Raw genomic sequence first — 13,402 nt, forward strand, 5'->3', positions numbered from 1 at the left:
GTTTCTTTGTAAACACAGGTCCTCCAAGAATGTCTCCTAAATCACAGCGGACCCCCAGACCTCATAGAGTGCCCTCATGTCGGGGCGGTGGGCCCCCTTCCGGAGATTTCATGTCTCAAGGTGCGTCTGAGCTTTCGACTCCTCCGCCTGCTCGCAACAGCCCTTCCGGGGGAACCTGGTCATCTGTAGTTAGTGGTGGTAAGTCTGTACAGATTTCATGTCTGCTTCTGTCATAATCGTCAATAAAACTGTGGACTAATTTTGCTGCTTCCTCTCAGCACACAGACCTCGTTCACCTCGACAGAATAGCATTGGTGGAGGTGCTCTGAACCCCTCCTGTGTGTCTTCCCCTCAGGCTGGCACCGTGCCGGTAGACTCTGTAACAGGTTCCACAACAGCGACGTCACCTACAGCAGCAAACACAGCCACCAACCTGGATGCATCTCAGATTGAAGAGGGTTAGAGCTTCACAAGTATCACTTACTCAATATTTCCCAAAGGATAATAAAGCTTCTATATATATCTGAGCTTTAAGGTTATGTTGTGCTTTTATTATAATAAACTGAACTGGATGTAGATGCCCCCTTTAAACTATCAGTGATAATTTAGGGCCAGGTTTACTAACAGCCACCACTAGCGCAAAACCTCATTTTGGCGTTAAATAACAGCAGTCGGGATTTCCTAAAGACCCGGAGTGGATGATTAGCGCTGAAAGGGTGTGGTCTAGTTATTTTTGCAACTGACATTATTGCATATGCATTTCTAGCATTTTCCTTTTCAGACGCAAAATTTATGGGAGGAAAATATTTAAATAATTCACGCAGCGCTCTCTGTATTTTGCGCACTCCATAATTTGCGCTGCTTTAGGTAGATAGCATTGATCATTATGATAATGACATGTTGCGCATGTGTTACTTAATTTGCGCATTTTTATTAAATTAGCCGCCGATATTACCATTCCCATTTGCGCTTTTTTGGAATTAGGCTCTTATGCTAATTTGTCCCGTTTAGTAAATCTGGCCTTTAGTGTGGTTGTTTATGTACAAGGTCTTACAATGGTATTTTATTTCAAACATAGCCAAAGAATCAAGAACACTAGAGACAAGACAGAATTCTCCCAATGCCAACAAGGAAAATGTGAAGCCTCTTGAAAGTTCTGCCAGTATCGCTCGAATTGTCGACAAAGGTTTGTAGAGATGGTTTTGGACATTTGTCAGTTCTTAAAAGGAAAACACCACCGTTTTTCAATATTTTACGATGTTCTTACCTCAACTTGAACAAATTAATACATACCTATCTTTTTTCAATGCATGCAATTAATCTTTGTACAGCGTGACGTGAATGTGTTAGCATTTAGCCTAGCCCCATTCATTCCTTAGGAAACAGGGATGAATTTAGAAGCCACCAAACACTACCATGTTTTCCTTATTTAAAGACTGTTACATGAGTGGTTACACGAGTAAGTATGGTGGGACTAAAATAAAACTTGGCGATTTGAAAAAAAAAAGATAAAAATTGAGTATTGTATTGTATGGCGGAAGAGCACTTCGTTTGCAGCACTTTGACCTCAGCTCGAAGTAACATTCGTCAAACTTCGTCAATATTAATGTGCCCGAGGTCGAAGTGCTCTTCCACCATACAATATAGTTCTAATTTTATATTAGTTTAAAAAATTGCCACGTTTTATTTTGTGCCACCATACTTACTTGTATAACTACCCATGTAACAGTATTTAAATAGGGAAAACGTTGAAGTGTTTGGTGGCTTCTAAATTTATCCCTGTCTGGATCCTAAGGAATAAATGGGGCTAGGATAAATGCTAACACATTCGCGACGTGCTGTACAAAGGATTAGTCTAAATTGAGGTAGGAACATAGTACAATATTGAAAACGGTGGTGTTTTCCTTTAATGTGTGTTTGGAGCTTTCGCACAGTTTTCACCAAGTTGAAAAAGGAAAGCATGTAGAAACAGAAATTGCTATTTTCAGTATGAATTATGTAGCTTTTAAGTAAGGGATAATGTAGAGGCAGCGGGTTGTTATCGCAGAATTAAGCCCCAGCAGTGTGATCAGGTGTGTTGTATCACACTGATGGGGCTTATTTCGCAAAAACAACCTGCTGCCTGTACGTTATACTGCTCGTTACACGGCTATTTACCTCATAAGTAAGGTAAGGAACATTTTAAATATTGATTTAAAAATATTTTATTTGCTTATTTTTAACAAATGCAGACCTTCTGCGAGGAAAACCCATTTACTTTTGGTTTTAAGTAGAGGTCGACCGATATGGGCCGATGCCAATTTCGATATTTGGAAATCAGGACATTCGAATTTCTTGGACAATATGTTTGGCCGATTTTCTATTTGTACATAATAATCAAAATGTCCTTATCATTGGCTTAAATAGTGACATTTTTACATTTAAAACATTTGCTAAAGTATTTAAAAAAAAACAATGACTGTTCTTTCTAAAGAGTTTTACAACCTCCTCCGCACCATTCATTTATTAGACACAGGTATTACCTGACACTCTGCTGTCATCATTTCTTGCTTTTTGATCAGTTTTTTACCATGGCTTTTATTGCTTTGTAGGATAAAATTTTTCTTTGGTAGACCTAATAAATTATTTAATCATCATAAAGTTAACACGGTAAACGTCTTTGCTTTTTATTTTAGACTGTTATTTAGGGCAAATCTTTTTAAACACATTAACATTCTCATTTCTGAGGCGTTATGAGTGACTGATTGTGCTGACAGCGACGTCTTGTGAGTTCAGTGTTGGACAGATCTGTTGTTTCAACCGTTAATTCAAACGAATTGGTTCAAAGGAGTCAGTTGGCAAATCGGACTGGTGTGCTTATCCAGGCTGAGCAACGGAAAACTGTAAAGTGTTACTGTAACAACACGAAAAACATTTCCTCGCTGGATATGATTTGGTCTTCCGACCTTTCGCCATCGTGTCAGTTTTGTTTTGAGTAATATGAGCGAGGAAGAAAACAGAGAGACAGTTAAAAGACCAGGGTTCCCACGGGTCCTTGAAATCCTTGAAAGTTTGTGAATCTGGGGAAAAATATTCAAAGCCCTGGGAAGTTTTTGAAAATATACATACATAGATACAGGACATTGAAAGTGCTTGAATCTATTTTATGCAAAAAAATCCATATTATTCCCAGTGTAGTGTAGGATAATATCATAAAATTTCTAGCCTTTTAAGCACACATGCAAAACTGTTTGCTTTAAATGCTTATATCGTCTGTATGCTAATATTGATTCATACCAAAATGCTTTTTTGCATAGTTGTGTTTGACACATGAAAACGTCTCGGGTTACGTATGTAACTGTTGTTCCCTGAGAAAGGAACAAGACGCTGCGTCCCCCTTGACATACTTCCTGCGTCCCTGTAACGCCGTCTTTGGCAATATTTCAGATAGCAATATACTTCCTGGCTCTCAAGTCACCCTGTCTTTGTTAAGCCTCACCATTGGTTGAATTTGATATACACATTCAGACGCACTTACCCCTGGAGGCGTCCCCAAAGTGGCACCGCAGTGACGAAGCCCAAGTTCCCTCGAAGGGAACTGTAACAATGTATCTTAACTCTTTCACCGGCAGCATTTTTCATGATTTTCACAAAAGTTTAATGTCTTCCAGAAAATGCTCCTTTTTAAAGATATATAAACATACAATATATGAAATAAAAGAACCGACCCTCTGCTTTCAAACAAAAAAAAATTAGTTTCATCCTACCTTCATGTGTTCTGTTTTTATCACCTCTCAAACATGTGTAGGTTTCATCAAAAACACCAAATTTTGAGCAAAAAGCTGAGATAATTCCATTTTTCTGAAGGACTTTTGATAGAGATCAGATGCAGAGCGATCTTTAAAACATAGACGGACATACAGCTGTTTGTCCTAAGGCAATACTTCCGGTTTTTATAAGTTGCGGAAGAGCGCCACCTGGTGGATAATAGCGGTATTGCAGATTGACGAGATAACTCGTCAATGGCGGGGAAATAGTTAAAAGGTGACACGGTGTAACCTTGCTCTAACTTGAAATTTGGCCCCACATTTTGTCCTTGAATTTGAGGGTATTGGACCTGGAAAGTCCTTGAAAGGTCCTTAAATTTGATGTTAACTAAGGTGTGGGAACCCTGAAAGACACAAAGGGTGCATGCGCGCCTCTGCTCACTTTGTCACCCAAAACAAAGATCATCACTCATTAATCACATTAAATGAGCCCAATCTTTGTGACTGCACAGACGGTGCACCGCGAGACCCGTCACCCGTACTGTCTGCTTAATTTGTGCGATCTTGCCATCGTTTACTAAAGCTGTTTGTGAACAAGGCACGGCTGCGCCATCACAAGTTCTACAACAACGCTTATGTGCCAGCAGATGCGCCTGCCTATTAATCGGCCTAATTTTGCAGAAAAATCAACCAAAGCCGATTTATTTAAATATGCAAAAAATCAGCCAAATTATCGCCCTGGCCGATAAATCGGTCAACCTCTTGTTTTAAGATAAGATGTTCAAATGTCACGACACACTTTGGTTTAATAATTTGTACGTTTAATGTCATATATGTTATTAAAAGGCATGCATTATATTACATTTTTGTGTAATATTAAATTGTACCTGTCAAAATGATTTGCATCGTCTGCGTTACCATGTGTTATTAGTTTTTGAGCGGTTGTTATCTAGAAATAACATACCTTGGAATGTCAGGACTGGCCAATCAGAATCAAGCATTTTAGAGTGCCGTGTAACAACTTTTTATTCTACAAAATTGTTAATACTGTAAAAAGAGCGAATAGTTATATGATCTTTAGAATTTCTATCATAAATTAGATGTATGTTAGACATGTACTATTAACTGAACCTTGTGATAAACAAGTCATGGTATAATTTGTCAAATTTATGTTTGTGTTGTCTCCCATAGGATCTCCCAGCATGGCTTCAGACCAGAGGAAACAAATAGATAATTTAAAGAAATTCAGTGCAGCATTTGTAGTAAGTATATTTCACTGCTGTTACAGTATTTCTGTTCTTACCTCAAGTGCTTTTATTCAGTGCCTCACTTTTTTTAGTTGCAGGACCTAGGGGATAAGGCAAAAGATCAACAAGCTGACAAAAATGCAGGAGACTCAACTGGAGGCAAAGTCTCCATAGAGTCCTCTTTTTGTGAAGAGGCCTCCACTTCTGTCGGCCCAGCAAGAAGTAAATCTGGTACCCCATCTCTATCTCCCTCCTTTGCGGTAGCGGAGCAGAAACGAGGGCCCGATGTGACTTCTCAGGGTGTCCAGACCAGCTCACCTCTGGCCAATGCTGCAAAAGACAAAGATGAGAAGGAGGAAAAAAATGACCCTGTAGCAGAGTGAGTCAGCTGGAGAACGTATCATGTGATTCAGTTATTCAGTATAAAATTGCTGTAATAAAATACATGCAGAGATTACGTTGTTTATTGACCTGAGACATGTTCATGTAATCTTGATTCATGTATTTTTTAGGAGTGTTAGAAAATCTACTCTCAATCCCAATGCCAAGGAGTTCAACCCAAGAGTAATTTGCTCCCCTGTAAGTATATCAGAACTTCATTTAAAGGGCACATATTATGGAAAATCCACTTTTACAAGGTGTTTGGACATACATTTGTGTTGGTAGTGTGTTAACACAACAACCATACAAAGAAAGAAATCCACAATTTCCTTTTTTAATCCTCATTAAACCAGAGCAGTCTCATTAGACATGCCAATGACGAGTTTTTACCGAGGAGCAACCTTCCGATCTCTCTGATGAAGCCAATATGGAAGTGATTTAAACTGCAGTTTATCAACGTTAGAGGCTGGCTACAAAAGGGAGTCATTCCCATAGACCCACATGTTAAAATGGGCAACTTTACAGTAGAAAATAAATATTTACAGCCTGACACAAAAAATTGTTTTGGTCTATATAGCTAATTTTGCCCTTCATGACAACTGTGAGGGGGGTGAATATTTTGTAACTCTTCAGTTTAAATTATATTAATTAGGGCCCGACCGATATGCATTTTTTGAGCCGATACAGATATTAGGGAGTAAAAAAGACGATAACGATATATCGGCCTATATTCTTTAGGTGTATATTATAGTACAGTACACATATACTACAGTATAATATACTACAGCACTGTACATAGAATACACTATATACATTAACAGAATTTACTATATATAAATAAATAAATGCAATGCAATGCAATGATCACTCACAAATGTGGTGATCAAACACTTAAATTGACGTGACACGGATATGTACTACAGTCAAGAAGTTAACAGTAAACTTTATTATCCAAAATTAGTCTGATATCAGTGCACTAAACAGTAAACTTGACTTATTATAAATGACTTTAAAACACAAACAGAACAAAATACATAAAACTTTCATCATTTGCAGTTTTGACGAGAATAACGTTATATTGGACTTGAAAGGGGAAACTTATGAAGTCATTGTTTATTAGCTTTACAGTAAGTTGTGTACTTCACAAATTAGTTAGCAACTCACCGTTAAGAAGACAATGCTTGTCTGACAACATACTGATGTAGGCTTATGTTTAATGTATACTGCACAACGTTTTTATAACAAAACCCACAGTGTTCAGCCCAAACTTTAGACTTTTATAAAACGAATGCGTCTTCTCTCCGCCTCTTTTATTTAGCGAGGGTGTAAATTTGCGCAAGCTTATTAAATAAATTCCTCTGAAATGAGCACGTTCAGTAAAAACACAAGCAGCCGTAATCTCATATACTGTTATATAAGTGCACGACTGCGCGTAGTTTAAACGTGTCATTTCTCCCGCTTGCGTTTTAATAACTCGCAAGTGGACAAAAGAGACGGATTAAAAACTCCAAATCTAACCAAATGCATGTCTCTCTTGTCCACTTATAATACAATCAACCAAAGCGCATCTTAATACCAAGTGTAAAAATGTTGAAAAAGACTCTGCGTGACTGCCGCCACCTGAACTGAGAGATCACTGACTGTCTGAAGTTAAGGGGGTGGGGGATTGGCTGGTGTCACTACAGTGAGTGACCTGGGTCACCATTAGCAACCAATAGGGCGCACTCTACTAGACAAAAACAAATACTTACATATTTCAAAAGCATTTAATGTGTTCTGTAAGAAACGTTCATATCGGCTGCATATCTGCGGCTTATACACCAATACAGATATATCTGCGACAGGCTCATATTGGCCGATAAAATTGGCAAAACGATAAATCGCTCGGGCTCTAACTTAACTTCTGCATAATTAAGGGCGTGGCCACTTTAGTGACGGTTGAATAGCCACTGAATAGTCACTAGAGTTTGGCTCGGCGGGCGTGGTTTCAGCCAGGGGCGTAGCAACCGGGGGGACGGGGGTTACGTCCCCCCCACTTTTACTGTGCGTTCACATGGCTTCACATGGTTCATTTGACGATCTTTTAAAACAATCTATAGTATTGATTAGCGAAGCAATGTGGCAGGAAATATTGCGAAGCTCAGATATTGTTATATAATGAATAAACAAGATGTGCACTGCGGACGCATTTGTCAAGAAGCACCGCCGTGTGTCTGTTCATTCACTGCTCTCAGTTTCTGACTGGAGCGCGCGTGACAAAGGAGAAGCGCATCAGTGTTGTTTTTGGCAGCCCTTTTAGGTTTCGTTTTAGTCTTAGTCTTTTAGACGAAAATGCTTTTAGTTTTAGTCACATTTTAGTCACTTGTAAAATTTATAGTTTTAGTCAAGTTTTAGTCGACGAAAACGCAAAAAGGTTTTAGTCGACGAAAACGCAAAAAGGTTTTAGTCAAGTTTAAGTCAATTTTAGTAAAAAAAAATTTTTTTAACCAATGAATTTAGGTTAAAAAGTGTGGTGTATTTAATATAATTAAAATGTGCATTAAGGTTGTCCCTGAGGGCTTGCCGTTGTTTTAGTCGGTGTGCCTTCTGCGCATGTCATAACAAAAAGTTATGAAGAAAAAAGTTTAGCCTAATATACCCTCATGTTGAGTTTGTGTGTTACGCTGAGACCTCGCTTATAAAGTTGAGAAACGCGTGCCTTGCCTTATTTAAATACACCACAAAAAGTATTGGAAATGGGCTTAGGTTTGACAAGTAGATACATGTAAATCCTTAAGCTTACCATAAAATATGGCACAAGCCAAATGTCGAGTAAAATTGGATGTTAACATATGTTAACAGCGTGTCTTGTTAGTTAACAGTGTGACTTGTTAGTTACCTTTAAAAAATATTAGCGTGATGAGCCTGCAGGTGCCGCTTGAGGTTGGTGGTATTCTTCCCACCTAGTTTGTGGCCACATTTACCGTCGTCTCCCAATATATTTCCGTTTTCTGTCTGATGGATTATACTGAAAGTATGTCCATAAATCATCTCGTCGTTTCCGTTTATTGGCGTCACCCCTACGGTCCTGCGAACTCGCCACAGCCGCAGGTGTGTTGTTGTTGTTGTTGTTTAAAATCTGGTGCTCGGCATGGCGGCAGCTGGGTGGTGGGCGTGGGCGTGAGTGAGACTGTGTTGACCCAAAACAAGGATAGAAAGCGGCAGCATTGCTGATACTTTTGAGCTAAAAACAGACAGATTTCACGCAAAATAGGCAGAAATGACATGCATTATGAACGTCAGACTTATAATCATTTTCGTTCCGTCTCGTTTCGTCAACGAAAACTCGAAAGCGTCTCGTCATGTTTTCGTCACCTTAGAGACATTTTTAGCTAGTCATCATCGCGTTAGCGTCATAAAAAAGATGTGCGTCAACGAAATCATTTCGTTATCGTCATCGTTGACGAAAACAACACTGAAGCGCATACGAGTATCTGTAGCTGTTTATAATCTTTTTGAGCCGCCAAACTCACTCTGTTGAGACGTTTTATTACACGGCTCTCTGGAATGCTTGATTCTGATTGGTCAGTTGAGACATTTGCAGGTTCGTTCTTTTCAAATAATAACCGCTCCAAAGTAATAACGCATAGCCGGTACTACTTGTATGTTTAAAATCCCTCCGCGTCAACAAAGATTACCGTTTGGCGCCATCTTGTGACAAACACTGGACAACCACAATTAACAATGGTGGTACTATATCGTTTCGCGGAAAGATAAGAATGTTTATTTAAAACAAATATGCCAATACAATATGCCAATACAATGTTTCAAATTCATATTTATGTCCAGTTTTTTTCTTGTGGCAAGTAGCAGTGTAATAAGCGGGATAATGTACAGGCAGCTTGTAGTTATCGCAAAATAAGCCCCTTCAGTGTGATACAAGACCCTCCGCTTCGCGTCTGTCGGGGCTTATTTTGCGATAACTACCCGCTGCCTCTACATTATCCCTTACATAATAAACGCATCTTTGAATAATGCCACCACACTCGCGGTGTCTGTTCCTGATGATTTTGCCACACATTTAATTGTAGAAAATGTATTTTAACCTCCTCATATGCAAGTTTAAAGTTAATTCCTATTTAAAACAGAGTTTAAAGTAGGGTAATGGAGCAACAGGATTAAAGATAATCTAGTTTTACTGTAAAAGGTTTGGAAGTTTTGATTAAAGAACTCACTTTGATCTTTAAAATAGTAAAAACTTGTAAATACACTGATTTAGGTTTTATTGCTATATTTTCATAAAATGCATGTTGTATAAAATTACTGTATATGTAATCGGTATACTCATTTAACACAAAGTACAAATGTAGTGTAACTGAAATATTGTAAATATCATAAAATATATTTATTTCGATGTTTTTAAGTTGTTTTTAAATTAACACAGCTCAAACATGCATTTTAGTCTGGGACTAGGATAAGATGTGTCCGGGAAACCACTCCTTAAAGGGACACAAGGCAGCATTTTTATGTTAATAAATCATCTTCGTAAGTCGGTATATGTTTAAATGACACATTACATGACGAATGAAGACTCTCTCGCCCACCCCTACCGTCTGTAGGAAGAATACGCCACTTGCAAGTTCGCTGTATCCGACCCGGTGTCCTTCAGTCTCGTAAAGTCTCAGATATAGAAAGCATTTACTCCCAGACACTAGGGGGAGCTAGTAGAGAAATAATACTCAGACTTGCCTTGTGTCCCTTTAATGAACGATTGTGGACGATGAAATTTCAATTGAACAATTTTCACTTTCCTTATCAACTTCACTTTGTGCCGCGCCATGACTGCTTCCGTCTTCCATCATCTCACTTTCTGATTTAATATTGTTTCGTTTAATGGTTAAATTAAATCCTTCAGACTTTTAATTTAAAAATGTTAAGCCACTGTGTGCTTAAAAAAACAGAAAAGAAAAAGAATAACTATTTACATTTCTTTGCACTTTTTAACATTTTTCATCAGCCCAAACCAGCAACAACTCCGACTCTGACTCGGCCCCAGGGTCAGCCCAGCCCTTCCATTGTAGTACAGCAGCCCTCTGCTGTCTATGGCCAGACAATGTTCCAGATGTACCCTCTGACCCCCGTCAGTCCTGGCGTACAGGTGAGCTCTAGGATTGTTCCTACTCTCATTTGTTCTCTGCATGGAAGTTCCTATCTGTTCTCAAAACGTCAGTGCCGACATTTCTTTTTTTTTTCTTTCTTGTGTGTGTGCCAAAATCCTAGGGGTCTTGTTCATCCCACATATTTTCATCCATCTCTTCTGTTCTTCAGTTTGTCAGCTTGACTTGCAAAATATCTGCATGTTACTCAACACACGACTGTACTGTTAGATCTTCAGGTTTAGTTTGAGCCATTAAAGGCTTGTTCACACCAAGTCTGACACAAATGATGTCCAAGTTCATGTGATTTTAATGTTTGCATATGCTGTAATGCAAATGACAAGCCACGTGTTAATACAGATTTTTTTTTGTAAAAATGTGCAGGGGTAGTAGACGTAGCATCTTTCCACTGGACTTCTTGGGTAATGTTAAACTACTTTTATGGATGTTGACACATTATCCAACAGCTAATAAAGCTGTATAAGGGTATTTGGGGAGCATTGTTTTATTTTTCAGTCTTTCGGAATTCAGACTTGGCATGAACAGGCCTTGAGGTCCACAACATGATAAATATCTTAAAGAAGGTAGCATGCTGTCTGCCTTTGGAGAGAGGTTTTGGTTCATCAGCCCAGCCTCAAGTTGTACCTCAGTGATATTTGATATATTCACTTATTTCTTTTTGGAGTTCAGAAAATAAAAGCTTCAGTGTTTTATTTTGGTATTGGTAAATGCATATATTGTCGCTTGTCTGACGTAAACCTTGAATCTCCATTTTTGGTTACTTTTTTGCAAAAATCGTTTAAAAGAGCTAATGGCGAAACCATGAAACTTTAATCAACCTCTACAGCACATGAAGTGCTGAACACATGTTGGAGCATCGCTGCCGTAAACGTGTGGTATCTGCGTGTTTGTAATAAAGGGTAAAATAAGAATATATGTACAGCATTTTCTTTACTCAACAAACCATAAAGACTAATGTTTCATGTATTTGAGGAGTAGAGAGAAGTTTATTAGTCTAGCATTTGTTGTAGTGTAATATTGACAATACAGTCTTAAAATCGTATTATTTGTTTGGTCAAATTACCAAAACCTGCCTACATTGCTACAATAAACTTTATAACCTGAAAGATGATGAAAACTTAATGTGATACACCATAAAATTTCTTAGTGCATGTATTTTATAATGTACTACTATAGAGATGCATTTGATTTAATAGAGAGGAAACCGATTTAAAGTGGAAGTCCACCCTAAAACAACATTATGCTCCAACACTATATTTCGTCACATGTGTAGTTGATTGTGCTGCCATGTACTAACTCCATATAAAAAATTAAAGCTTTTAACTGCTACAGTAACGGTGATTTGACAGGTCGTCAAATCACCGGAAGAAAAAAGCACTACTACATATTCTAAATGTTCTGAATGGGGGCGGGTCTTGAGGCGAGATGATTGACAGTAGATGATAACGTTCTTTGGTCGACAGCTGCACAGGATGAGCTAACTTTGCTTGCTTTGCTCGTGTTCATAATAACAATAACATGATGATAACTTTCTACGTAGTATGTTTACAGTAGTTACACAAAATAAGCAACAACTAAGCCAAATTATGTTTTGGATATTTTGACCATTTTACATTAACTGAGTCCGCGGGAAACTGGGCTGAAAAACAGTACTTGAAATCCTCCTGACAAAAGTGCTGGCTGCATATTCAAGTTTTTGAGTAATCTGTCAGTTCTGTGTGAACTGAGGGTCACGTTGATGTAAACAATAAAAACTCCCGGTGGCCTGGATTTGTTGTCCTTACATCCACATACTGCACAGGTTCTAGTCATCTTTTATCAAGGTTTTGGTGATTTACCCTTCAGAGACGGTAAAAGCGGAGTTACTCTTTGGTTGGGTTTGTCTGCTGGCTAACTTCAACTTGATTGGAATTGTTTTGAGAGCAGGTTGAGCGGTAAAAGAAGCTATTAGGTTTGTTCGACTTCATGCGGAGCCGGAAGAATCGACAGCCGAATGACGTCAAAGTACCACAAAAGCGATTCGCGAAATCATACGTAGGATTTTGCTTTTAAATCACTCTCGCCGACCATTGACATCATCGGGGTGTTGGTTCTTGCGGCGCCGCATGAAGTCGAACAAATCTGAAGGCTGCATCAATCAGTGGTGAGTCCGTCAAAGAATGCTACGAAAATTTCGTAGCTTCAACGTACTATCAATCTAATAATCGAAATCGTGCAAATTTCTTTTTTTTTCTCATGTAAAATGCAAAATGGACATAAATTACTCGTGATAACAAGCTAAAATGTCTAGGGTTCAATTACGCTTAAAGCGTGTTGCTTTCATATTCTGGTCTCATCTCCTCGCCTGTACATAGTATGCTAATGCCTTATGCTTACGCCTTGTAATGCATTGTCTTCATAATGTTTTATTATGGGAAAACACTTAACGCAAAACTTGTTGCGTTTATATTCTGGGCTCATCTACTTACCTATAGTAGCCTATGCTTTCTAATGTATATACTGAATTTGGTCTTTGTAATATCGCACTCTTCGAAGTTTCGGTAAACTCCGCTAAGACTCAATAACAACAAAGTTCTTTTAGAGTAGTTTATTTCTAATAACAAGCAAAATAAACAAGTAGATTACCTCATTTTAAATCATGGCTAAAGCGTTACATAAATAATCACATATGTTATTTTCGACGAGGTATTTGTTTCAGAGTAAAGTTTAACAACTAGTCAGACCATTAAACAAACAGAGATCGGAAGTTAAGTTCGACTCGTCTCAGACGCGCAATTGCATCAACGCATGTGCGTCAGATGAACCCGTCTATATAAAAAACCACAATAGCAACATTGGACAAACCCAGTGTTTATTTTTTTTTTTTAATACG

At 38.3% G+C, this 13,402-nt stretch overlaps 1 protein-coding gene across 8 annotated transcripts in view; it reads left to right on the forward strand.

Moving 5' to 3' along the window:
• Window positions 1-13,402, forward strand: part of atxn2 (ataxin 2) — a 43,558-nt gene that overhangs the window by 22,144 nt on the left and 8,012 nt on the right. For all 8 annotated transcript variants that reach the window (XM_055199978.2, XM_055199976.2, XM_055199977.2 and 5 more), the window contains 7 exons: window positions 19-198; window positions 279-458; window positions 1,079-1,186; window positions 4,938-5,008; window positions 5,086-5,372; window positions 5,506-5,572; window positions 10,371-10,511. In XM_055199978.2, coding sequence (XP_055055953.2) covers window positions 19-198; window positions 279-458; window positions 1,079-1,186; window positions 4,938-5,008; window positions 5,086-5,372; window positions 5,506-5,572; window positions 10,371-10,511 — 1,034 coding nt within the window. The remainder of the gene's footprint in view (window positions 1-18; window positions 199-278; window positions 459-1,078; window positions 1,187-4,937; window positions 5,009-5,085; window positions 5,373-5,505; window positions 5,573-10,370; window positions 10,512-13,402) is intronic.

The sequence above is a fragment of the Misgurnus anguillicaudatus genome, chromosome 22 (genome assembly GCF_027580225.2).
Source record: "Misgurnus anguillicaudatus chromosome 22, ASM2758022v2, whole genome shotgun sequence".
Lineage (NCBI taxonomy): Eukaryota > Metazoa > Chordata > Actinopteri > Cypriniformes > Cobitidae > Misgurnus > Misgurnus anguillicaudatus.